Source organism: Podarcis vaucheri (genome assembly GCF_965113315.1).
Source record: "Podarcis vaucheri genome assembly, chromosome: 4".
In the NCBI taxonomy this organism is placed as follows: Eukaryota; Metazoa; Chordata; class Lepidosauria; order Squamata; family Lacertidae; genus Podarcis; species Podarcis vaucheri.
In genome coordinates this window covers 18854890-18878913 of record NC_138762.1, presented here as the reverse complement: position 1 = coordinate 18878913, position 24024 = coordinate 18854890, and the positions used below count along the sequence as shown (strand labels likewise).

Genomic DNA, 24024 nt, shown 5'->3' with positions numbered 1-24024 from the left:
ATTTATAATGTTTAGATCGTTTGGAGCATCTGCATCTAGCAAAAGGAGCTCACAGAGCCAGGCATCAAAAGGAGTAGACTTTGAATCCGATGAGGTACAAAAATATTTTCTCTTCAGTGTACTTCCTTTAATTTGTATATAAAATAGTACTGGACGATGCCACGTATGTGTGTTTTTAAAGTTCCTTAATATGCGTTTAGTAATAAACTTGCTTGTTCCTAACTTTATCTTCAAAACCTGTGTATTGGCTCCCTGTTCCATTATGTCCATTAGCTTGTCTCGCTGAAAAAGGGTAGTGTTCGTTTATTTATTTCATAAAATTTACATACCGCTTGTAGGAAAAACCCTCCAAGCAGTTTACAGAAAAGATAAAACGGTAAAATAATCAGGAAAAATATTTGCAACCACAATTTAAAATATACAGAAAGTTAAAACTGCAAAAAAATTGACTAAGACAAATTAAAATGCCTACAGGCTTTCTGAATATCTGGGTAGGCTTGTCTAAATAAGAATGTCTTCAGCAGGTGCCGAAAGGAATATAATAAGTACCTGCCTGATCTCAATAGGCAGGGAGTTCCAGAGTGTCAGTGCTGCCACATTTAATTCATCAAGTTCCTACAGATGCAGTGCAGGTACTGTTTGGCACTTGTAAAAGTGCCAGTTCTGCCGATCAAAGCAGTCAGTCATTAGGTGATGGCGAGAAATTCCTCCTAATTAATGCCTGTCATGACTCAAATAACTGGTGTACCCTCTACCCTAACAACTAGGAAACAGGTTCTTCGAATAAACATTTCGCCGCTGGTTGAACAAGGAGACATAGTTCTCCTCCCTAAAGTCATTCTTCCTCCGTGAATGGTTTCAGACAACCATTGCCTCACCTGCTTCCTGACAGAGCTGGCCCATATTTGTCAACTCCCTTGGGGGTCAAAATGTGCTGGGTTTCAGTCACAATCTTGGGAAGAAAGCCCCTTTCTGCACTTTTTTAGTTCTTATTTTTCTTGGTGAAATAGGGATTCTAAACAGTGCTAGCGATGCAGTACACTCCTTCAGGAATCTAGCGATTTAGTGCAGTTAACTAATGTGGGACACAGTGGTGTGACAGTCACTGAGGTCTGGGAAAGCCACTTTCCTCTTGCCCAATTGTGGTGACTCACGCACTCTTAGGCTGGACTCCCACAGTATGGAGCATGGCAGCAAGCGTGGATTTTGCAGGCAGCTCTAATAACAGAAGAACCTGCTTTGCAACCGAGGGCAGGACCACTGAGTATGGCATGTTGCATTATACAGGTCATGGGCACTCATGCCAGGAGGAATGTAACTGATAAATTTGAGGAAGTCTGGCAAGGGTTCTTAGAATTATTTTGAAGGCTGATAACAATGAGAAAGAATTGACTGGATGCTTTGGTTGGTTTTGATTTAAGTACCGTATTTTTCGCTCTATAACACGCACCCGACCATAACACACATGTAGTTTTTAGAGGAGGAAAATCTGTAGGCATGCCACCCATAGGCATTTCCTCCATAACACGCACAGACATTTCCCCTTACTTCCTAGGAGGAAAAAAGTGAGTGTTATGGTGCAAAAAATACGGTATATTTGCAGAAACAACATGGATGTTTTTCCTTGGTCTCCTTGTTGGTCAGACCTCACAGATCCCTCCACAAAGTGCTGTATACTAATACTTACATTCCATCTTTCCTTTTATTTTTAGTTTGATTCAATACTTTTGGCCAATTTCAAAATGATAACAAATTTTCTGTAGTAGATAGGTAGCCGTGTTGATCTGCCATAGTCAAAATAAAAAAAATCCTTCCAGTAGCACCTTAAAGACCAACTAAGTTAGTTCTTGGTATGAGCTTTCGTGTGCATGCACACTTCTTCAGATACACACAAATTTTAGATACATACAAATTTTCAGATACATACAAATTTTCTGTACTATAGCCATAACTGTCTGTCCCGTTTTTCACATGCTTTGTGTCACTTCAGTGATTCTGTACTACTTTTTTGTGTTCATGTGAAAAAGGTTCAATAAAAAATTAAAATGTACAAAATGAGATTGCTCTCCTTAGGAATGTGGCCTTGTTGATGTCTTAAAATGAAATTCTCTTATTATTTTACAGGATGATTCTGAGTTATTCAAGAGCACTTTGAGAAGAAGCAGACGATAATTTCAGAGCCCGCTGTATGGAAGGAGAATACAGGGGAAAGAAAAATACCCTCTGGAAATTCTGTAAAGGAATCTTACAATCTATGCAGCTTTTCTCCAATAATTTCACAGTTAATTACATGTTGCCTTGAAATGTTTTGCTTCCTTGATGGGGGAGTAATTGTTACTTATTCTCCATATGTAGTATCACTTAATTCAAATGGCATTTCTAATAGCTGAACCATATTCCTCCCCGCCCTTGTTTAAGATAGAATAACTACTCAAAAAAGATGATGAGGCAGTGGGCCGATTGCCCAGGCCATAGCTGAGGAACAGCCAGTGATTTTTAAAATTCCATTGCCTTTTTTATATTACAGAGGAATAAATGAGTGTAAGTGAATCGACAGTGCTCTTGCTTTCTTTGTTTCTTAAACCTTATACTTCAGTCATAGAGGGAATGCTGACAGTGTTAAGTATTAAATCCATCTTGGTTGCTTCCTGTAAGCAGGAGGCAGTAAGCAGGGCTTGCCAAGTCCTTGGATATAAAATGTGACTCTCGTTCCGAAACTGTTTATAAGCTTAAAAGTACAGTTCAGCATGAAGAATCTCAGAAAGCATAAATAGCTTTAGGGTAATGCCTTATTCTGAATGCTTTGCAACACTTTCTTAGCAATTCCACCATCTGGCTACGTTGAGCTGGTGCTGGTTGGATGCCTGTAATTGTAAGAAAAATTGGCAGGGATTTAATTGATATGGATAGAAAGTAGTAAATTGAGATGGTACATGGATAAAAGGCCATAGCCCCACCTGGCGTTTCTTATTTTTCAGTTCTTCCTCTGTTTTGTATCTGCCCAAATTATGGCCATTGTTTCATTGACTTTGGAAACATCAGTCCAAAAGAAGGGTACCTGAAGATAATTTCCAACATAAAGAGCCGTGTTGGATTTGGTAAATGTTTGAGTGGAGCAGTATATTTTTACATGGAAAGTCCATTGGCAACGGTGATGATATTTTTATAGACATTTTAACTGCCTTAGAAAAACACATAGGAGAACAAATAATGTTATTTATTTGTTATGGAACTGTTAAATACTGGGGTTTTCTTAAAATTCTATGTTTTTTGCCTTCTCATATTATCAAGATTTTGGGTGGGTTCATAATGCCTGCTTAGAATACTTCTGAATTTTGGTTTGGTCTTATCAAACATAGAATCAGAAAAGAGGCTCTTGATTATACTGCAATAAGGAGAAAGGCACAGTGAATAGTGACTGCATTGAAGTACTTATTTTCTTTGATTTCTCTGTGGAGTGCCTTCATGACCGGAAGCCCCAGAAACCTCCCCATGTTTCATCCACAACCTGTTTCCGTCTCCTTGTTGGTCAAACCTACCAGCTAGAATAGAGATGTGTTTCAGAAACTAATATTCTGTATACAACCATTTTGCAAATACATTTTTAAAAAGCAAGGTGGGTTTAACTTTAATTGCCTATTACCCATTTTTTATAATTGTGATTACCCTGCCTGACATAAAATAAACGGAGTATGTACAGTTAATACTGAAATGGCAGAAGAAAAAAGCTGCAGATGCAAACCCACCGTTGGGGGTGGAGACTGGAAGCCTTGTGAACCGTGAAGCGAGTGCTCCCCAACCGAGCAGAAGACCAAGAAACAATATTTACAACCAGTAGCGAAGCTGCATGCCCCACTACCAGGGGCGGAGAGCAGGCGGGGCGTGTGGCTGGCACTCCCCGGGGGGCGTGGTACGCTGCCTGCAAGGGCGCTCTGGGGGTGTGATGCGCCGCCTGTGGGGTGTGGCGCCCGGTGTGGGGGGGGAGATGCTCGGTGCATGTCCAGGGGGGCCGCCGCGATGGCACCCTACCGGAATAGTGGTGCCGGGGACGGTCTACTCCCTCCGTTCTTCCGCCAGTGTTTAAAACATATCCCCAGCAGGCTGTATTTATCAGGATCAAGTACAGTGGTACCTCTGGTTACGAACTTAATTCGTTCCAGAGGTCCGTTCTTAACCTGAATCTGTTCTTAACCTGAGGTACCACTTTAGCTAATGGGGCCTCCTGCTGCTGCTGCCGCCGCACGATTTCTGTTCTCATCCTGAAGCAAAGTTCTTAACTCGAGGTACTATTTCTGGGTTAGCGGAGTCTGTAACCTGAAGAGTCTGTAACCCGAAGTACCACTGCAAATTAAAAGAACACAACCTACCAATACAGTTTTCCGTTTCTACAGAGGAAACATTACAAGAAGCAGTGAAGATAGTTAATAAAGGGAATATGCATAAAAGAAATGAGCTTCATTAATAAGCAGAACAAAATAAAATTCTGGAAAAGAAACTGGAAGAATTCACAAGGCTATATAGGAAAACAGGTTTGACAAAAATTAGGCAGAAAATAGAGGGAAAAATGCACACAATTAAATTTACCCGGTACTTGAAAGTGATAAAAGCGGTGGATTTATTAAATCTACCTGCATGCCCTCCCTATTAGAGTAGCGTGCGGCCCACTTTATGCGATTTCACTTATGCATGAGGGCTGCCAGAACAGAACCCCCACGAAAGTTGGGGGACGCCTCTACTACACGTACAATTTTATTTAATGAAATTATGAACAATGGCAAAACAGAAGTCAAATATTTTAAGTATGGTAACAAAATTTGGGAAGGTTTTAATGAAATCTCAGCCATAATTGGATGGGGGGTGGGATCAGAAAAAAAGCTTATTTGACTCTATTATATATATTTACAGGGGAAAATCTGGATAGTTTACATTAAAGCTTGGCGGGCCACTTTGGTGGACATAGAAACCTTACCCATAAGCTGAAATCACGACTTGCAGTTAAGTAGCCTTGTCGGTGCTTTTCCATTATCCTTGCAGTAGGAAAAAAATAATTTTTCACTATTTGCAAAAGAACTTCAATCTTTTCATGAAACCAAGAAGGATGGATAGTGAAGCATTTTCTTTCCCCGAGCAATAAATATTTACTGTCCTCTGTTGCCTAGCAGCAAATGGCTTTATAAGAATCAACAACTTCCTGCTTTGACATGCTAGCTGTGATTTTGAAAAGGTGTTTTGCCCCCAGAGATGAAAGCCTGAGGTCAACGCATGTCAGTTGTGTGTGTTTATTTGTTGTTGTTGTTTATTCGTGTCCGACTCTTCGTGACCCCATGGACCAGCACACGCCAGGCACTCCTGTCTTCCACTGCCTCCCGCAGTGTTTATTTAGCAGTCCTAAATAAAGCTGCTAAGTTATTAAAAACCCAACATTGGTTACGAATAAAAATTAAATACATTGTTGAAAATATATTCTCTCAAATATATTTTCACCAATGTATTTCATAGTGAAATGTATTTCAGAGGGAAGAATGTGAGAGAATGTATTATTAACAACATAATTTCATAGAGAAATCTATTCTCTCACATTTTTCTATTTAGACATGGCCACATTGTAATGCGGCATCCCAGTTGCAAAGATTTTAATAACGAGGCAGCTCACATATGATAGGGTCATCAGAATGTGTGTTAAGGTATATTTGTCAGGATCCAAGGGACTATATTACGGGCATGCAAGAGCTTGCATGTCTCTGTTAGATATCACCAGGGGGCACCACACACCCAGTTTCAAAAGTGGTGTCTATGGGCCATGTGAGGTTGCTGCTCTAGAAACATATGACCAACTCATTGGACATCCTGAAATGATGGCATCCTGGCAATTTCTCAGCACCATGCACAGGTATATATTGGAAGCTGCCCTATACGGAGTCAGATCGTTGATTTATTTAGCTAGGTATTGTCCACCCTCACTGGCAACAGCTCTCCAGGGTTTCAGACCAGAAGTCTTCTCCAGCCCTACCTGGAGATCTCTGGCATTGAACCAGAGACCTTCATGGAAGGCAGATGGTCTACCACCCAACTAGAGAGCCAGTGTGGTGTAGTGGTTAAGAGCGGTAGTCTCGTAATCTGGGGAACCGGATTCACGTCTCCACTCCTCCACATGCAGCTGCTGGGTGACCTTGAGCCAGTCACACTTCTTTGAAGTCTCTCAGCCCCACTCACCTCACAGAGTGTTTGTTGTGGGGGAGGAAGGGAAAGGAGAATGTTAGCCGCTTTGAGACTCCTTAAAGGGAGTGAAAGGCAGGATATCAAATCCAAACTCCTCCTCTTCTTCTTCTTCCTTCCCCAGCATATTTTTGCCGATAGCTTATGAAGACTTGTCCACAGCCCAAGGTCCATATATTTGCAAGGAAATTGAAAGCAATGGAGGGATGCACCTTAAATGGAAAAGCGTCAGTCAAAATGGTGGGAATTAACTTTAATTGTGTTTATCTAAGGACAACTACTTTATCCTCAAAGTGCTACCTCTCTAGGGAGGCGGGCGGAGAAAGCAGTAATGGAGCAATCATTGTTGGGAGTGTTTTTCACAAATGCCTCATCAGTACCCTAGGTATAAACCATGCCACTTGGCTCCTGAAGAATGCTGCCAAAGTGTTTGCATGTGTTCATATTTTACCTTTTCAGCTAGATAGATAACGGTGAAAGCTTGTGGGGTTCTGCACAAGGCGGAAACTAGCCTACAATTTACTTGAATAGAAGATACTTTTCAATTGGACCACCTTCCTGAACACAACGACACGGACACTGACCAAACTAGGACTTACTGCCGTGACATAAGAAGCCAGCATTGCGGTAATTGGTGGATTATTTCCACTCCCCCACCCTGTTCCTATTTTTCAGAAAGAGTGGAAGCAGAAAATTGAACCCAGAGGGGAGTGTGTGCAGACGAAACAGGCGCTTCGGAATAGGAACAATACTGTAAACCAATAGGCTGGGTTCTTAGTTAGTCAGCTTTCTATCGGGTAACGTGCTGAGAAACTCCTGAGTGCCTTGATTACGGGAGAGACTTGCAAGGGCACAGCAGTTACCACTGATATTTTGCCAATACATTTCTGCACCTTGTTCACAGTCCTAAAGACTGCCTCCTACCAAAAGCTGAGCATGCCTGGTTCTATGTCCTATCGATTGAACACATAGAGGGAGCTGCTTTGGAAGACGGACGTTGATCCTTTCCAGCCCCATGGGAACGATTACTTGCTATATGTGGCTTTACCTCACTCACTTTTCTAACTCCCTCGTGAGATCCGAAAAGTTTGCAGTCAATGGAAGCTTGGGGGCGTTATTTGAAGTACCGAACATCTCTCACTTTTTATCTTGGACAAACTACACACTTGCTGACTGGCAGAGCTTTCTGGAAGGGAAAAGGTATGGGTCAGGTTCCCAAAACCTTCTTGTGAAAATCCTCCTCGTCGTGGCGTACTCGGTTATCATAGTGTTCTCCCTCTTCGGCAACGCCTTGGTGTGTCACGTCATGGTCAAAAACAAACGGATGCATTTTGCCACCAGCCTGTTCATTGTGAATCTTGCTGTGGCAGACTTGATGATCACCTTTCTCAACACTCCCTTCACTTTGGTAAGAGCATGGGGATAATGTTTATATTTATTGAGATTATTGTTTAAATAGCATAATACTTGCATGTGGATTTAGCTCCCTTGTGTTTGCTAAAATTATTAGGGGGGCAGAGGGCAGGAGCAGCACAGTTTATTTAAAACTAGTAATTGATAGTGATTGCCTGCAGAATGGTTGTTCTGTGTTTGCATGTGTTTAAGAAGAGAGCTGTGTTATCCTAGCTACTTATACTAAGCTAGTAATGTGTTTAAGGTATCATTGTACTTTTTTAAAGCACCTCAAAGATCCATTAGTAAAAGTCTCTTGCACAAGCTCTTGCAAACCGAAAGGGGATGCAGAGTGCTGGGTGAAAATTACTATCAATGTATGCATAGTCCTGTCCTAATCCATTAGGAAAAATACTGCATCAAGGATTTATTGTGTTATCTATGGAGGCAACAGGCATATATTCATAACAAATGGGATTCGTTGGCAGCTAAGTTGCTTCCCCATTTGCAAGAAAGCTAGCCGAATGCATTGCTCTCCGCAATCAGATCTTAATAGCTAAATTAGTTAGCATCTGCTGGACACAGCTTCACGTAGCTCAATCAGCTCTCAGGGCCCTGAAGCCTTGATTGTGCTCTGCGGAGTGTACTTCGCAATTTCTATAGCACTAGGGAGCCACAATAGCTTGAATTGTGTGACTGGTGGTCATCTTCCTGGCACAGATTCAGCTAGATTCCCTTATCTCTGTTATGCCTGTAGACAGACAAACCAAACCAAAGGCAACAGAACAACCCACAGTAAAGTCTCTGTCAAACCGAAACCAGAGTGATTTATTGGATGCAGAGCTTTGCTTCTAGTAAGTGACGAATTATTGTAATAAGTACCTGCATATTGTAACAAGTATCTGCATAGTATCGTTATCAAATTCGTTAGTTGCTTTATCTTGCCCAAGGCAACCCAAAGCAACTTACAACCAAACAAAGAAACATTAAAAACATCCCACCCACTTGTAAAAGACCATAGATAAAGGCCAAAGGCCTGGCTACAGAGGGAAGTTTTCATCTGGTACCTAAAGAAATGTAACAAAGGTGCCAGGCAAGTGTCCCTGGGGAGAACATTCCTCAAACAGGGAGCCACCATGGAAAAGGCCCTGTCCTATTGCTGCCCTCTGGACCTCTTGTGGAGGACACACACAAAGAAGGGCCTCGGATGATGATCACAGGGTTCGGGGCAGTTCATATGGGGAGAGTTGGTCCTAGAGGTATTGCAGTCCTGAGGCATTTTCATTTTCAAGCCCTATGGCATTTTCAAGTGTTTAAAGCAGATCACATGCATTGTTTTACTGTAATTCTTGCAGAAATCCTGCAAGATAGGAAAGTGCTGCTTTCTCCATCTTGCAGATGATGGGCTGATAGGGATGGGGGAGGGTTTCAATTCAGTTCACATTTAGAGTCCAATCTTTCACACTATCCGAAACACTATGTGAAGATGAGTTATGCCTAGAAATTCACACTTCTATTTATTTTGCAATGTGGTTTCCCAACCAAGCAATTTTTTTAAAAAAAAATAATATTTATGATTATTAAAGCATATATTCAGGGACAGTGTACATAAAAATGAATGTGTCAGTGAAAATAATGTAAACAAGTGTACTGCATTGGGAAATTACTTGCAGAAATGTGCACATTAATAAAAAGCTGCATAGAACAATGTGCCAGAGAAATTTGCATTAAAACACTGATGAATTGTCATGAGTTTTTTTGGAGGGTGGGGTGGAGAATCTCAACAGAAATGTGATGAACTGAATTTAAGGTTGGAAAAATGAGAAACGAGATTGACAGAATCTTTTCTTCTTAGCTGAGCATGAGTGGATTGCTCAGTCAGGTCTCATAAATACTGCAGAGAAAAGCAAGTTAAAAGACAGTTCTTCTGAACTGTCTGGGGTGTGTGTGTGTGTGTGTGTGTGTGTGTGTGTGTGTGAGAGAGAGAGAGAGAGAGAGAGAGAGAGAGAGAGAGAATGCATTTGTGCTGGTAATTGAAGCAAGTCCTATCAAGGAGGATATTGGCCGACCACAACCCCAAGCCCTACTGTGATGGTAAAAAGTGAAAATTGTATTGTTCCTGCCAGGCTCGCTTCGTGAACAGTACGTGGATATTTGGGAAAGAGATGTGCCACATCAGTCGATTTGCCCAGTACTGTTCCCTCCATGTCTCTGCCTTGACCCTGACGGCTATTGCCATAGACAGACGCCAGGTGAGGAACTTTTTATTCCAAATGGCAATCAAGAACATTTGGCGCATGCTTTATTTTACTTCTAAAAGCCTTTTTAAGGGGATAGCCAGCTGGCAGGCCTCAGCCAATATCCCGCAACATCTACCACAAGGAATATTAACCCCTTTTCTTGGTGACAAAACCTCCTTCCAGAGCGTTGCTATTTTGCAGGTGGGATTTAACTGCATACAGGCAAAGTCGGGTTGCGCAATTAAAGTGAATTTTGTGCTTGAAGAAGCTCTCCTCTCCCCACTCCCGCACCAAATCAGACCTTTTCCCCATAAGGGAAGTGATTGGGGTATTCACTGAAAAGTGTAGGAGATAAATTTTGTGATGTGACGTCATATAATCTCCCCTCAGACAAACAAGAACGAATGCTCAATAAGTAGCAGCAGCAGATGACATAGAATGCTCCTGCAAACTTTACCTTTACATTTCTAAAATAAAGGTTTTTTCCCCAACATGCTCTGCAAACAGGTGATACTGCATCCTCTGAAGCCTCGGATTTCGACTGCAAAGGGTCTTGTTTGCATCTCCATCATCTGGCTAATGGCCACATGCTTCTCTCTCCCACATGCAATCTACCAGAAATTATTCACTTTTGAATACAGGTAAGGGGGACTTTTTGGCAGGGCAGTCGTGGTATGCTGGTCCTGGAGGGTTACCATGCAGCGTGGTCTGAGTCCAGTCCAAGGTCAAGGGTGTGGTATGGGGGCTGTCTGTCAAGGCAGAAGCAGGGTCCAAGGCAAGGAGTCAGGTGAGGTCAGGAACTCTGGCAGAAGAGCAGGACAGGTTGCTGGCAGGAACAGGCTACCAACAATGTTGCTCCCACAACCTGGGACTGGGCTGGCTGGCTTTTATCTGCCCTGAGGCATAGGGTGGTCCCGGTCCACAGGTGACTCGCCTCTCCTGGCCTGGAGGTGAGCACTCCTCCTGCGGGAACTTAGTTCCCTCCGCCTCTCTGCCCTGAGCCTCTGCAGCTCAGGTGAGGATGGAGGGTTACCGGACCCAGAGGCAACCTCACCTTTCCCTGACGGGGCTGAGAGTGGAGCACCTGCAGGCAATGGGTCCTCGATTACCTCCGGAGCCAGAGCAGATTCAGCTGGTGTCTGCTCCTGAGGATCCGGCACAGGTGAGGGCCCTTCAGGTTCAAGCCCCAGCCCCGGCTCAGCTAGTCCTGGAGGTGGGGACTCCTGGGCAGGCTGGGATTCCTCAGGTTCAGCCTCTGAATCCGATTCCCAGGCCATCACACTTGGGCTTCTCTCAGGTTATGGTATCCTTGAGTCAGTGGCAGACATGGGTACGATGGTGCCGTATGTAAGACCAACATTTGGAACCCACCCCTTCCCTTGTTGGGATACTGCTGGGAGACGGGGCATCAGGCAGGCCTCCAGCTGGCTCCAGCCACTGGCCAGCAGCCAGGCGAAACTCCGGTTCTTGGTATAGCATCAATCAGTGACACAAGCCTCAGATACCCTTAGAGACTTGGCACACTCATATCAGCAGAGTGAGTAACTTCTCACAACGGAAGAGGCGGACAGAGACATGTGTAAGCATTATTTACAGGTGTTTATTCAGCATAGTTCAGGAGCAAAGGAAAAAACATGTCTGCTTCCCTTTGTGTCCAAGCACACAGCAGCAAAGCAAACGCAACATAGAACGGAAGTTCCCAGCAGACTGTGCTGGAAGTAAACAGGGAGACTGTTGACACACAACAGTCATACCCATTCCCTTTTAAGGTGGAACGGAACTATATCCTAACACCCCTGTCCTTTTGCTTCCTGTCCAAAGATGGGTGAGAAGGGGCACAACTTTGGGAAGGAGGCATGTGGGAAGGGGGCAGGGTCCTAGAGCCCTCTCACCTCTTTCCCAAAGCTGGGAAAGCACTAACTCGAATTTGGGAAGGAGGCGGGAAGACTCTAGAACCCTGTCAGAGTCCTCATGTCTTCTTCCCAAAGTCCATTGGGGGTGGGGAACATTCTACAGACAGAGGACCACATTCCCAGCTGGGCAGTCTTTCTGGGGCCACATGCTGGTGGTGGGTGGAGCCAGAGACAAAAGTGGGTGGAGCAGAAAAATGTACCGTATTTTTCGCTCTATTGGACGCACCGGACCACAGGACGCACCTAGTTTTTAGAGGGAGAAATCAAGAAAAAAAACATTATCCCCCCCAGCCCCAAAGAGCAACGGACAGGCTGCATGCAGCCTGTCCACTTCTCCCAGAGCTTCTCGGGGCTGCGGGGGAAGCCCGGGTTCCCCCCCCAGCCCCAAAGAGCAAAGAAGCCAAGACAGCGCGCGGGATCCATAGCCGTGCAACCTCTCCAGCCAGGAGCTAAACCTCTCCAGTGCAGCTGAAGAAGACAAGGCAGCAAGCGCGATCCATCCCGCTCACTGCCTTGGCTTCCTCTTTAGCCTTGCACAGCATCTTTAGTCTTGCGCAACAGGATGGATTGCGCCCGCTGTCCACCGGGGCTGGACTAGATGACTCCTGGGGTTCCCTTCCAACCCTGCAATTCTATGACCTCGGAAGGTGTTTGGGGTCTCCACCACTGGAGGCTTTTAAGCAGCGGTTGGGGGACCATCTGCCTGGCGTTCTTTAGCTGTGATTCCTACATTGTGAGGGGGCTGGGCTAGATGACCCTTGGGTGGCCCTCCCAACTCTATACAGTCCTACAGTTCTGCGGCAGGAGATCCACAGCCACTTCACACAATGACCACTCCCAATTTTCATCTGAGAGACATGTGTCTCTCAGTACCCCCCTACCTGCCACACTTCCCCCACCCCACTTAAGCTGAGGGAATTCCTGCCCAGAGAAACTCCCAGCAATCAAGGAGGAGGAATCCGCTGCAGCTGTGAGCAGCGGAGGATCCATGGTCCCCTTCCTTCTCTCCTCCGAAGTTGCTTTGAAGCAGGAAAGTGGGAGAAGAGCTGCTTACACGAGTGTAAGCTGCTCCCCTCCCACATTGCCGCTTTAAAGCAATCACGGAGGAGGGAATCCGCTGAAGCCTCCAGCAGCGGAGGATCCATCCTCCGTGGTTGCTTTGAAGGAGGAAAGTAGGAGAGGAGCTGCTTACACGAGTGTAAGCTGCCCCCCTCCCACTTTCCTGCTTCAAAGCAACCACGGAGGAGGGAAAGAGGGGACCCATGGATCCTCTTCGCTGCTCGAGGCTGCAGCAGATTCCCTCCTCCCGGGCTCCCTTTGAAGCAGCAAAGTGGGAGAGGAGCTGCTTACACGAGTGTAAGCTGCCCCCCTCCCACATTGCCGCTTCAAAGGTAGCCCGGGAGGAGGGAATCTGCTGCAGCTTCCCCCGCCTCCCGCAGAAGCCGCGCGCTCTTTAAAGGGGCTGTGCGGCTTCTCCTGGCTTTTCTGGGAGGTGGGGGGATTCCCCCACCTCGTAGAAAAGCCCGCAGGAGCCGCGCAGCCTTTAAAGAGGGCGCCGCTCTTGGGGGCTTTTCCCCCTGGAGGGAGAAGGGACTGCTGCAGCCAGTCAGTCCCTTCTCCCTCCTAGAGAAAAGCCTGCACGAAGCTTGTGTGCGGCTCTTGAGGGCTTTTCCCGCCTGCCTCCCCCCTGCATTTGCTCCATAGGACGCACACACATTTTCCCTTGCTTTTTAGGAGGGAAAAAGTGCGTCCTATGGTGCGAAAAATACGGTAATGTTTTTACTGTTGTGCTAGTTCCTGTACAGGAGGACGCAGGTGGCGCTGTGGGTTAAACCACAGAGCCTAGGACTTGCCCATCAGAAGGTCGGTGGTTCGAATCCCTGCGACGGGGTGAGCTCCCATTGCTTGGTGCCTGCTCCTGCCAACCTAGCAGTTCAAAAGCACGTCAAAGTGCAAGTAGATAAATAGGTAATGCTCTGGCAGGAAGGTAAACGGCGTTTCCGTGCACTGCTCTGGTTCGCCAGAAGCGGCTTAGTCATGCTGGCCACATGACTTGGAAGCTGTACGCCGGCTCCCTCGGCCAATCAAGCGAGATGAGCGCCGCAACCCCGGAGTCGGCCACGACTGGACCTAATGGTCAGGGGTCCCTTTACCTTTACTTTAGTTCCTGTACACAGCCCTCTATCCTTAGCAAGCGAGGGATGCTCTTTCCGTTCCAGGACACATCCTAGTTAGGCAAAAACATTCCAGGTCTGTATGAAACAAGGCCAGTGAGGGTAGTAGGCTTGGAGAGGGTGTGTGAGGATGAGTCCCAAGGGCCAGATAGAGAGGCCGGGAAGCTGGGCCTGCAGTTCCCCACTCCTGATCCAGAAGATTCTATGTTGAGATTAATGACCCTCAGGGGTCAAACTCCACAATTCTATGATTCTAAGTGAGGGCTACCCAAAAGTACCCCAGGAGCCAGTTTATAGTGCCGTCAATGGGACACTGGTGGCTCTGTGGTCTAAACCACTGAGCCTTATGGGCTTGCCAATTGGAAGGTTAGCGGTTCGAATCCCTGCAATGCAGTACACTCCCATTGCTCTATCCCATGTCCTGCCAACCTAGCAGTTCAAAAGCACGCCAGCGCAAGTAGATAAGTAGGTACCGCTGTGGCGGGAAGATAAACAGCATTTCTGTGCTCTCTGGTTTCCATCATGGTGTCCCATTGTGCCAGAAGCGGTTTAGTCATGCTGGCCACATGACTCGGAAAGCTGTGGACAAACGCCGGCTCCCTTGGCCTGAAAGCAAGATGAGCACCGCAACCCCATAGTCGCCTTTGACTGGACTTAACTGTCCAGGGGTCCTTTTTTTTAGTGCCATCTGATGAACAACCTAGTGTTTCCTCACTGCTGAAGCCAAGCCAGACGCAATAGAGAACATCTAGCGGTCCTCTGGCGTAGCATATTAACGGAATATCTGCCCTTGATTTTCAGGGAGGAGATCACCCGATCCTTGTGCCTCCCCAATTTTCCCGAGCCAGCTGATTTGTTCTGGAAGTACCTGGACTTGACAACTTTTGTTCTGCTCTACGTGCTCCCCCTTCTCATTATCTCCATCACCTATGTGACCATCGCCAAGAAGCTCTGGTTCCGCACTGCCATCGGGGTCGTGATGGTCGAGCAGTACTTTGCCCTCCAGAGGAAGAAGATTATGACCATTAAGATGCTGATGCTGGTGGTGGTGATCTTCGCTGTCTGCTGGTTCCCTTTGAACTGCTACGTCCTCCTCCTCTCCAGCCAAGTCATCCACACCAACAATGGCCTGTATTTTGCTTTCCACTGGCTGGCCACAAGCAGCACTTGTTACAACCCCTTTATTTACTGCTGGCTCAATGAGAATTTCAGGGCAGAGCTGAAGACCTTTCTTAAGGTCTGCCGGAAATCCCCAGATCCAAGGGAGCAAAGGCTTCCGTCTCCTGCTGGTCTGCCGTGCAGGGCAGCCTGGCCACAGACAGATCACCGCAGGGGTTTACAGGTCTCCCTTGACCTCCCGTCCACCTCCAATTTTCAGCTGAGAAAGAATGACATCACTGCTGTGCAGCCTATAGTTGCTGTGACTTGAGCATCGAAGCAGACCAATTGGGTGGTCTATGGCAGCACTGCAAGGAGGCCTTCTCCAGGTCTGATGGACTGGGCAACTGCGCAAAAAGCTCTGCCTTGTCCTTTAGTGTGTGTGGCTTTGCTCACTCGCTTGAGTCTTTCGAAGCTCTGAAGAACCATGTGTTTGCTCCCGTGTTGTGCTCCTGTGAGATTCAGTGATATTGCAATGGATGGATAGGTGGCAAGAGGTTGATGTCAAGGATATTCCTTTGGGGCAAAGAGTTAGCCCTTCTAAATCCTCCCAGCTCCATGGTTCTGGGTCCACCACACTGCCAGTGATTGGCAGGAACCAATCTGGCAGCTGCTAATGACATCAACGCTAGGTTTTCACATGTGATGGAGGGGTTGGCATTATTCTCTAAAGAGATAAGAGCCAAATAGGGGTCAGGAGCCAAGTTTTGTTGAGTGATACTTGACATTAAAGAAAGCATCCCGGACTAAGATTGGTTAACCACTTTGTGTTCCCATCACACACGCAGGAACAAGTCTCAGTGCCCACATTTTATCCAGCAATAGGCACACATAGACTTTGCTGTTTGGGAAAGGCATCTACAACAATTTTGAGAGTGGCATCCCGAATCCTGGCCAAAATAGATTTTAGGGGACGCTTTGTCCAGAGACTTATCTCAGAGTGTTTCACCCCTGAAGAAAGCCTTTATTTGCCTTTGCAGTTGAGTTAAGCAACACAATAACCTTAAACCCACTTCAAGGCTGAGAAACTAGATGGAGAAAATGAAGCGAGAACACAGTTCAGTTGACATGTATTTTAGTTGCAATGGCTCTTATTGATTAGTTGTCAGTGCTTTCTGAGCAAAGTCATGGAGTCTGCAGAATAGGCTTCTTGCTGTGACTAAATTATTTTTTGCAATGACTAAGCATCCTTCAGCCTTTGTTTTCCAATGTGTGATGGTGTGACATTTGAAAATAATCACCAGGGTTTTAATGTATTTTTTAGCCCTAGTTTGTTACGCTAGGGTTCCTGTAAAAGCTTGCTTTATGAAACAGCAAACCAACTGCAAGAAAGCTCGTTCTGTGACTAAATAATAAAGACTATTTCTGTTACCAGCTGCCTGGGTCCTCTGATTCCATCATACTACGCGTGGGTCTCCAGATGTTGCTCTACTATAACCCCCATGATCTCTGGCCGTCAGCTGAGCTGGCTGGCAATGCTGGGAGTTGTAGTCCAACATTATCTGTGAGCCCAAACTTGAAGAATTCTGGAGTAAATCATTAGTGCAGCTGGAGAAGCATAGGTCATACATGAACTATGCTGCTATAGATGGTAATAGGACATTAAAAAACAACAATTAGCACATCACAATGTTCAAGAGCAGTGATGTGACCAGGACAGGGCTTTAGGGCAGAAAGGCCTCAAATTCAGCAGGGCTGCATACCCTCCAAGTATCCCGATTTTTCAGGGACAGTCCTAGAATTACAGAAGCCGTCCTGGTTTCTGATTTAATCCCGGAATGTCCCAGTTTTCCTTTTCCCTCCCCTTTGGAGTGTGTGTGTGTGTTTGTGTGTGTAGGTGCAAAAACTGAGTACTGTTTATGCTGAAAATAAAATACTTGCACCAAATTTGAATTATTTTTTCCAAAATACTTTATTGTCACTTGTACAACTTGTATACAGTGAGCTTACACGGGCACCCCCACTCAGCTCTCTTAGTCTTAATTCCCCTCGTCTACTGACACACACACACCAAACCTGAAAGTCAGTTGCCCTGTTGTTATCTTATCATTCAGCAGCCTAACAGCCCACGGATAGAAGCTGTTCTTTGCTCTGTTGGTGCGACTAATCATGCTTCCATATCTTCTGCCCGAGGGCAGGAGATCAAGAAAGTGCCGGCCAGAGTGTGAATCATCCCTGAGAATTTTCCTCACTCTCCTGAGGCAACGTTCTTCCGCTATTTCATCCAGAGGATTCACGGGACAGCTCATAATATCTTATGAAGGAAATGGTGATGAATTGGGAGTGGGGAGACCTGGTAAATGTCATCATTTCTAGATTTGCATGTCCACACTCTGTAGCTCAGTGGTAGAGAGCAAAAGGTCCCAGTTTCAATCGCTCATCTCCAGGCAGGACTTGTCTGAAAAGTCCTTTGTATGAATACTTGGCTGTCAGTCAGAATAGACAATGCCGAGCTAATTGAGACAGTGGTCTGTCTTGGGATAAAGGTGGCTTCCTATTAATTGGTACAAGTGAATTATATGCAGGTCTGCATATTTTTTGATGAGCATTTTAATCTCTCCCCTCTCCCCTGTCTCTTTCTGTCTTTCTCTGTACAGAGAAAGAGAGAGATGGACGGATGGCTTTTAATCATGATGGATATATGTTACTGCCAGGATCAGGCAGATTGCATCTGAGTTCTTAAGCATGTCAGACTAGTACCTGGGAGACCAGGGCTCCTCCCCTCCACACTCGTCCATTCAGTCACTTCCTCTCAGCCTCACCTACCTCACAGGGGGGTTGTGAGGATTAAATGGGGAAAGGAAGAACCATACACGCCACCTTGAGTTCCCTGGAGGAAAATGTGGGACATAAATGCAATAAATAAATTAATACATATATATAAAAGGTAAAGGGTCCCCTGACCATTAGGTCCAGTTGTGGTTGACTCTGGGGTTGCGGCGCTCATCTCGCTTTATTGGCCGAGGGAGCTGGTGTACAGCTTCCAGGTCATGTGGCCAGCATGACTAAGCCGCTTCTGGTGAACCAGAGCAGCGCACGGAAATGCCGTTTACTTTCCCGCCGGAGCGGTACCTATTTATCTACTTGCACTTTGACATGCTTTCGAACTGCTAGGTTGGCAGGAGCAGGGACCGAGCAACGGGAGCTCACCCCGTCATGGGGATTCGTACCACCGACCTTCTGATCGGCAAGCCCTAGGCAATGTGGTTTAACCCACGGTGCCACCCGCGTCCCATATATATATATATATATATATGCTTTCGTAGATTTTCACGGGTACAGGAATGCAGGTTTTGGTGTCTTCGGGTGTCTTCCCGTGTAAGAGTCGGGGTGTCTGTGCGACGTTTCGACGAGGTCTCACTCGTCATCTTCAGGCTGGTGCTTTCGGCTTCTTGTTACTGGAACAGAGCAGAGTCTGGTGTTTGAGTTCCTATAAATACTGTTGAGGGGTGTGGTGTATAGCCTCCAACGTTCTGGGCAGAGAGGAAGTTCCTAGATTAGTGTGCCTTTTCTTCTTTTGTTCCTTAATTACTTGAGGGATATCTTGGGTGATTTCATGAGTGATATTCTGAATATCACTGGGTGGGTCATTAAGTGTAGATTAGTTGCTAAAGCTTTCGTGTCTTGACCTCTTGAGCTTGTGAAGAGTTTTTTTGAGAAGATGGATGTGCTGCATTTAGTTGTGCTCTGGCTTGGCTTCGTGTATAGGGGCGAGCTATGGTTTTGTGCTTTAGCAACTAATCTACACTTTAGCAACTAATCTACACTTAATGACCCACCCAGTGATATTCAGAATATCACTCATGAAATCACCCAAGATATCCCTCAAGTAATTAAGGAACAAAAGAAGAAAAGGCACACTAATCTAGGAACTTCCTCTCTGCCCAGAACGTTGGAGGCTATACACCACACCCCTCAACAGTATTTATAGGAACTCAAACACCAGACTCTGCTCTGTTCCAGTAACAAGAAGCCGAAAGCACCAGCCTGAAGATGACGAGTGAGACCTCGTCGAAACGTCGCACAGACACCCCGACTCTTACACGGGAAGACACCCGAAGACACCAAAACCTGCATATATATATATATATATATATATATATATATATATATATATATATATATTTGCTTTCGTAGATTTTCACGGGTACAGGAATGCAGGTTTTGGTGTCTTCGGGTGTCTTCCCGTGTAAGAGTCGGGGTGTCTGTGCGACGTTTCGACGAGGTCTCACTCGTCATCTTCAGGCTGGTGCTTTCGGCTTCTTGTTACTGGAACAGAGCAGAATCTGGTGTTTGAGTTCCTATAAATACTGTTGAGGGGTGTGGTGTATAGCCTCCAACGTTCTGGGCAGAGAGGAAGTTCCTAGATTAGTGTGCCTCTTCTTCTTTTGTTCCTTAATTACTTGAGGGATATCTTGAGTGATTTCATGAGTGATATTCTGAATACCACTGGGTGGGTCATTAAGTGTAGATTAGTTGCTAAAGCTTTTGTGTCTTGACCTCTTGAGCTTGTGAAGAGTTTTTCTGAGAAGATGGCTGTGCTGCATTTAGTTGTGCTCTGGCTTGGCTTCGTGTATAGGGGCGGGCTATGGTTTTGTGCCTTGTGCCAGCCAGATCTGTGTAGGGATTGCAGGGGGGTGCAGCATCCGGAGGTGCCACTATAGTTTGGCTACTGGATGGAGTCTGTAATATGTCTGTGGAGAGGGTCTGGGTTTGGGTCTGGTGTGGTTGATTGGTGACGGCGTTCTGTGTGCCTCTGGTTCTGGTGTCGGTTTTTGTGGGGAGGGCTAATTTCCAGATGTCTGGCAGGCGGGACGTGTCGTCACGCTTGTTCATGTTGTGAGGGTGTTTCTCTATCTCGATGGCTTCCATGATTATTCTCTTGTGGTGATGTTCCATGTTAAAGAGCAATTTGGAATCTGCAAAATTAATTTCGTGTCCTGTTTCTTTCATGTGTTGGAAAAGAGAGGAAGTTTTTTCTTCTTTTTTGACGGCATTCTTGTGTTCTGCGATACGTGCATTTATTCGTCTGTTTGTTTGTCCAATGTACGTGGCTGGGCAGACTTTGCAGGGTATTTCATAGACCCCTTGGTTTTCCAGCTGGATTTTGTCTTTTGGGTTTCTGAGGATATTGGCTATTTTTTGGTTGGTGCAGAAGGCTCTTTTCCAACACATGAAAGAAACAGGACACGAAATTAATTTTGCAGATTCCAAATTGCTCTTTAACATGGAACATCACCACAAGAGAATAATCATGGAAGCCATCGAGATAGAGAAACACCCTCACAACATGAACAAGCGTGACGACACGTCCCGCCTGCCAGACATCTGGAAATTAGCCCTCCCCACAAAAACCGACACCAGAACCAGAGGCACACAGAACGCCGTCACCAATCAACCACACCAGACCCAAACCCAGACCCTCTCCACAGACATATTACAGACTCCATCCAGTAGCCAAACTATAGTGGCACCTCCGGATGCTGCACCCCCCTGCAATCCCTACACAGATCTGGCTGGCACAAGGCACAAAACCATAGCTCGCCCCTATACACGAAGCCAAGCCAGAGCACAACTAAATGCAGCACAGCCATCTTCTCAGAAAAACTCTTCACAAGCTCAAGAGGTCAAGACACAAAAGCTTTAGCAACTAATCTACACTTAATGACCCACCCAGTGGTATTCAGAATATCACTCATGAAATCACTCAAGATATCCCTCAAGTAATTAAGGAACAAAAGAAGAAGAGGCACACTAATCTAGGAACTTCCTCTCTGCCCAGAACGTTGGAGGCTATACACCACACCCCTCAACAGTATTTATAGGAACTCAAACACCAGATTCTGCTCTGTTCCAGTAACAAGAAGCCGAAAGCACCAGCCTGAAGATGACGAGTGAGACCTCGTCGAAACGTCGCACAGACACCCCGACTCTTACACGGGAAGACACCCGAAGACACCAAAACCTGCATTCCTGTACCCGTGAAAATCTACGAAAGCAAATATATATATATATATATATATATTTGCTTTCGTAGATTTTCACGGGTACAGGAATGCAGGTTTTGGTGTCTTCGGGTGTCTTCCCGTGTAAGAGTCGGGGTGTCTGTGCGACGTTTCGACGAGGTCTCACTCGTCATCTTCAGGCTGGTGCTTTCGGCTTCTTGTTACTGGAACAGAGCCTGTTCCAGTAACAAGAAGCCGAAAGCACCAGCCTGAAGATGACGAGTGAGACCTCGTCGAAACGTCGCACAGACACCCCGACTCTTACACGGGAAGACACCCGAAGACACCAAAACCTGCATATATATATATATATAATTTAGTCGTTTAGTCGTGTCCGACTCTTCGTGACCCCATGGACCAGAGCATGCAAGGCACTCCTATCTTCATTCTCATATATATATATATATATATATATATGCAGGTTTTGGTGTCTTCGGGTGTCTTCCCGTGTAAGAGTCGGGGTGTCTGTGCGACGTTTCGACGAGGTCTCACTCGTCATCTTCAGGCTGGTGCTTCGGCTTTGAAGATGACGAGTGAGACCTCGTCGAAACGTCGCACAGACACCCCGACTCTTACACGGGAAGACACCCGAAGACACCAAAACCTGCATTCCTGTACCCGTGAAAATCTACGAAAGCATATATATATATATATATATATATATATATATATATATATATATATCGGCTGCCCATGGGCATCTGACTGACCAATGTGAGAACAGGACATTGGACTAGATGGGCCTTTGTTCCTATCAGGCAAGGCACTTATGTTCAAAAAATGAGAGTTGGACAAATGGCATTGGTATAATTCATTCCAATCAAATGTTAGGCCCTATGTGATGCTATTTCTGCACCCAGTTGTCTTGAAGAATAGTGGATCTGTCACTTGGCCCCAAACTCCCACTCTGAAGTAGAATAATAATAATAATAATAATAATAATAATAATAATAATAATAATAATTTATTTATACCCCGCCCATCTGGCTGAGTTTCCCGGCAACTCTGGGCGCCTCCCAATCGAGTGTTAAAAACAATACAGCATTAAATATTAAAAACTTCCCTAAACAGGGCTGCCTTCAGATGTCTTTTGAAGATAGGATAGCTGCTTATTTCCTTCACATCTGAAGGGAGGGCGTTCCACAGGGTGGGCGCCACTACCGAGAAGGCCCTCTGTCTGGTTCCCTGTAACCTCACTTCTCGCAATGAGGGAACCGCCAGAAGGCCCTTGGCGCTGGACCTCAGTGTCCGGGCAGAACGATGGGGGTGGAGACGCTCCTTCAGGTATACAGGACCGAGGCTGTTTAGGGCTTTATAGTATAGTTCCAAGCCTTAGTTTGGTAGTTAACCTGTAGGAGAGAGAGAATGGGCATGCCATATGGTAGAATGTGATAGTATACTATTTCTGTAATAAAGCCCAACGAGCTGATTTGCATGTGGGTGGAGCTGTAGTATGTGTTTATACCCATCTTACGCCGGCTGGAATCATCAGACGAAAGACACTTTGTAGACATAAATAAATGTGCAAACTCAGGCCACAACAACTGTTTTCTTGGAAAACTGCATCTTTTCCCCCACAAGAAGAAAAAAAAAGTTGGCGTGTGTTGCGATTTTGGGCAGGCAGGTGACAGGAAGGGGAAGGAAGAAGCAACCCTTCTCCTGCCTCTGAAACTGTCAGCCTGTAAGTTGTGGTTTTCAACTTAAAAATAACTAAACAAAATGATGGAGAAAAGGGTCATATGGATGTGTGATTCGGTCAGTGGGAAGAAGATGCAAAAGGAAAAGGTTCTTCCCAAATATTCTGCCGTGGTATTAAAATAAAAACAAAAACGAAAACCACTCAATTCCTTCCCACGCAGGGACCTAAGTAAATGTGACAGTCATAGAATTACTTCCAAACCACATCCTCTTCGCAAGTCCCACAGTTGCAATCATACACCCTATAATTGCTCTTGAGTGAAAGCGTTTTAAGTGAACAGAGGCAGAAGCTGAAAAGTTTATTTTCAAATTGTGTGGGAGTTATCCTCATCTAGCCAAGACTCCTGATAACCCGTGTGGAAGGGGAACACTGGTATTAGGCACATTTACATGTCCACCTTTGGAAAAGAAAGCAAGAACCCTGCCCACCCCCCAATTAACCCCACCATTCATTGTTGTTGTTGTTTAGTCATTTAGTCGTGTCCGACTCTTCGTGACCCCATGGACCAGAGCATGCCAGGCCCTCCTGTCTTCCACTGCCTCCCGCAGTTTGGTCAAACTCATGCTGGTAGCTTCGAGAACACTGTCCAACCATCTCGTCCTCTGTCGTCCCCTTCTCCTTGTGCCCTCCATCTTTCCCAACATCAGGGTCTTTTCCAGGGAGTCTTCTCTTCTCATGAGGTGGCCAAAGTATTGGAGCCTCAGCTTCAGGATCTGTCCTTCCAGTGAGCACTCAGGGCTGATTTCCTTAAGAATGGAGAGGTTTGATCTTCTTGCAGTCCATGGGACTCTCAAGAGTCTCCTCCAGCACCATAATTCAAAAGCATCAATTCTTCGGCGATCAGCCTTCTTTATGCTCCAGCTCCCAAGCTTGTTCTCTGCTGTCCCAGAGGGCAGGACCCGAATAAACAGATTCAAATGACAAGAAAGGAGAATTCAGATAAACACCAGGAAGAACCGTTAGACAGTGGAACGGACACCCTCGGAAGCTGGTGGACTTTTCTTTCTTGGAGGTTTTCAAGCTGAGATTGGATGGCCATCTGCCATGGATGCTTGCGCTGAGATTCCTGAATTGCAAGGGGTTGGACTAGATAGCCACTGGGGTACTTTTCTACTCCACACTGCTATGATTTATCAGCCTGTGTAGACCAGCTCTGAATCTTGATTACACGTGCCAAGGATTAGCGCCTGGCTTTGCAGGAGTCTCCTGTGGATGGTCATTTGATCC

General features: G+C 45.7%; 2 protein-coding genes across 6 annotated transcripts in view; both read left to right on the top strand.

The window, feature by feature from the left end:
* The window catches only part of MRE11 (MRE11 homolog, double strand break repair nuclease), a 33911-nt gene extending 30296 nt beyond the window's left edge, over positions 1–3615 (top strand). For all 3 annotated transcript variants that reach the window (XM_082219284.1, XM_082219285.1, XM_082219286.1), the window contains 2 exons: positions 16–94; positions 2125–3615. In XM_082219284.1, the coding sequence (XP_082075410.1) occupies positions 16–94; positions 2125–2172 (127 nt within the window). In that variant the 3' untranslated portion in view covers positions 2173–3615. The remainder of the gene's footprint in view (positions 1–15; positions 95–2124) is intronic.
* Positions 3616–6367: 2752 nt separating this feature from the next.
* GPR83 (G protein-coupled receptor 83) lies at positions 6368–16469 on the top strand. 3 transcript variants are annotated; one of them, XM_082219446.1, is made up of 5 exons: positions 6368–7013; positions 7121–7624; positions 9735–9860; positions 10356–10489; positions 14737–16469. In XM_082219446.1, the coding sequence occupies exons 2-5, from the start codon at positions 7232–7234 to the stop codon at positions 15362–15364; spliced, it is 1281 nt and encodes a 426-aa protein (XP_082075572.1). In that variant the 5' UTR covers positions 6368–7013; positions 7121–7231; the 3' UTR covers positions 15365–16469. The 3 variants fall into 3 exon arrangements, with proteins under 3 accessions (XP_082075572.1, XP_082075570.1, XP_082075571.1); XM_082219445.1 differs by having other exon boundaries at positions 6386–6456; positions 6892–7624; XM_082219444.1 differs by having other exon boundaries at positions 6368–7624.
* Positions 16470–24024: the final 7555 nt, after the last annotated feature.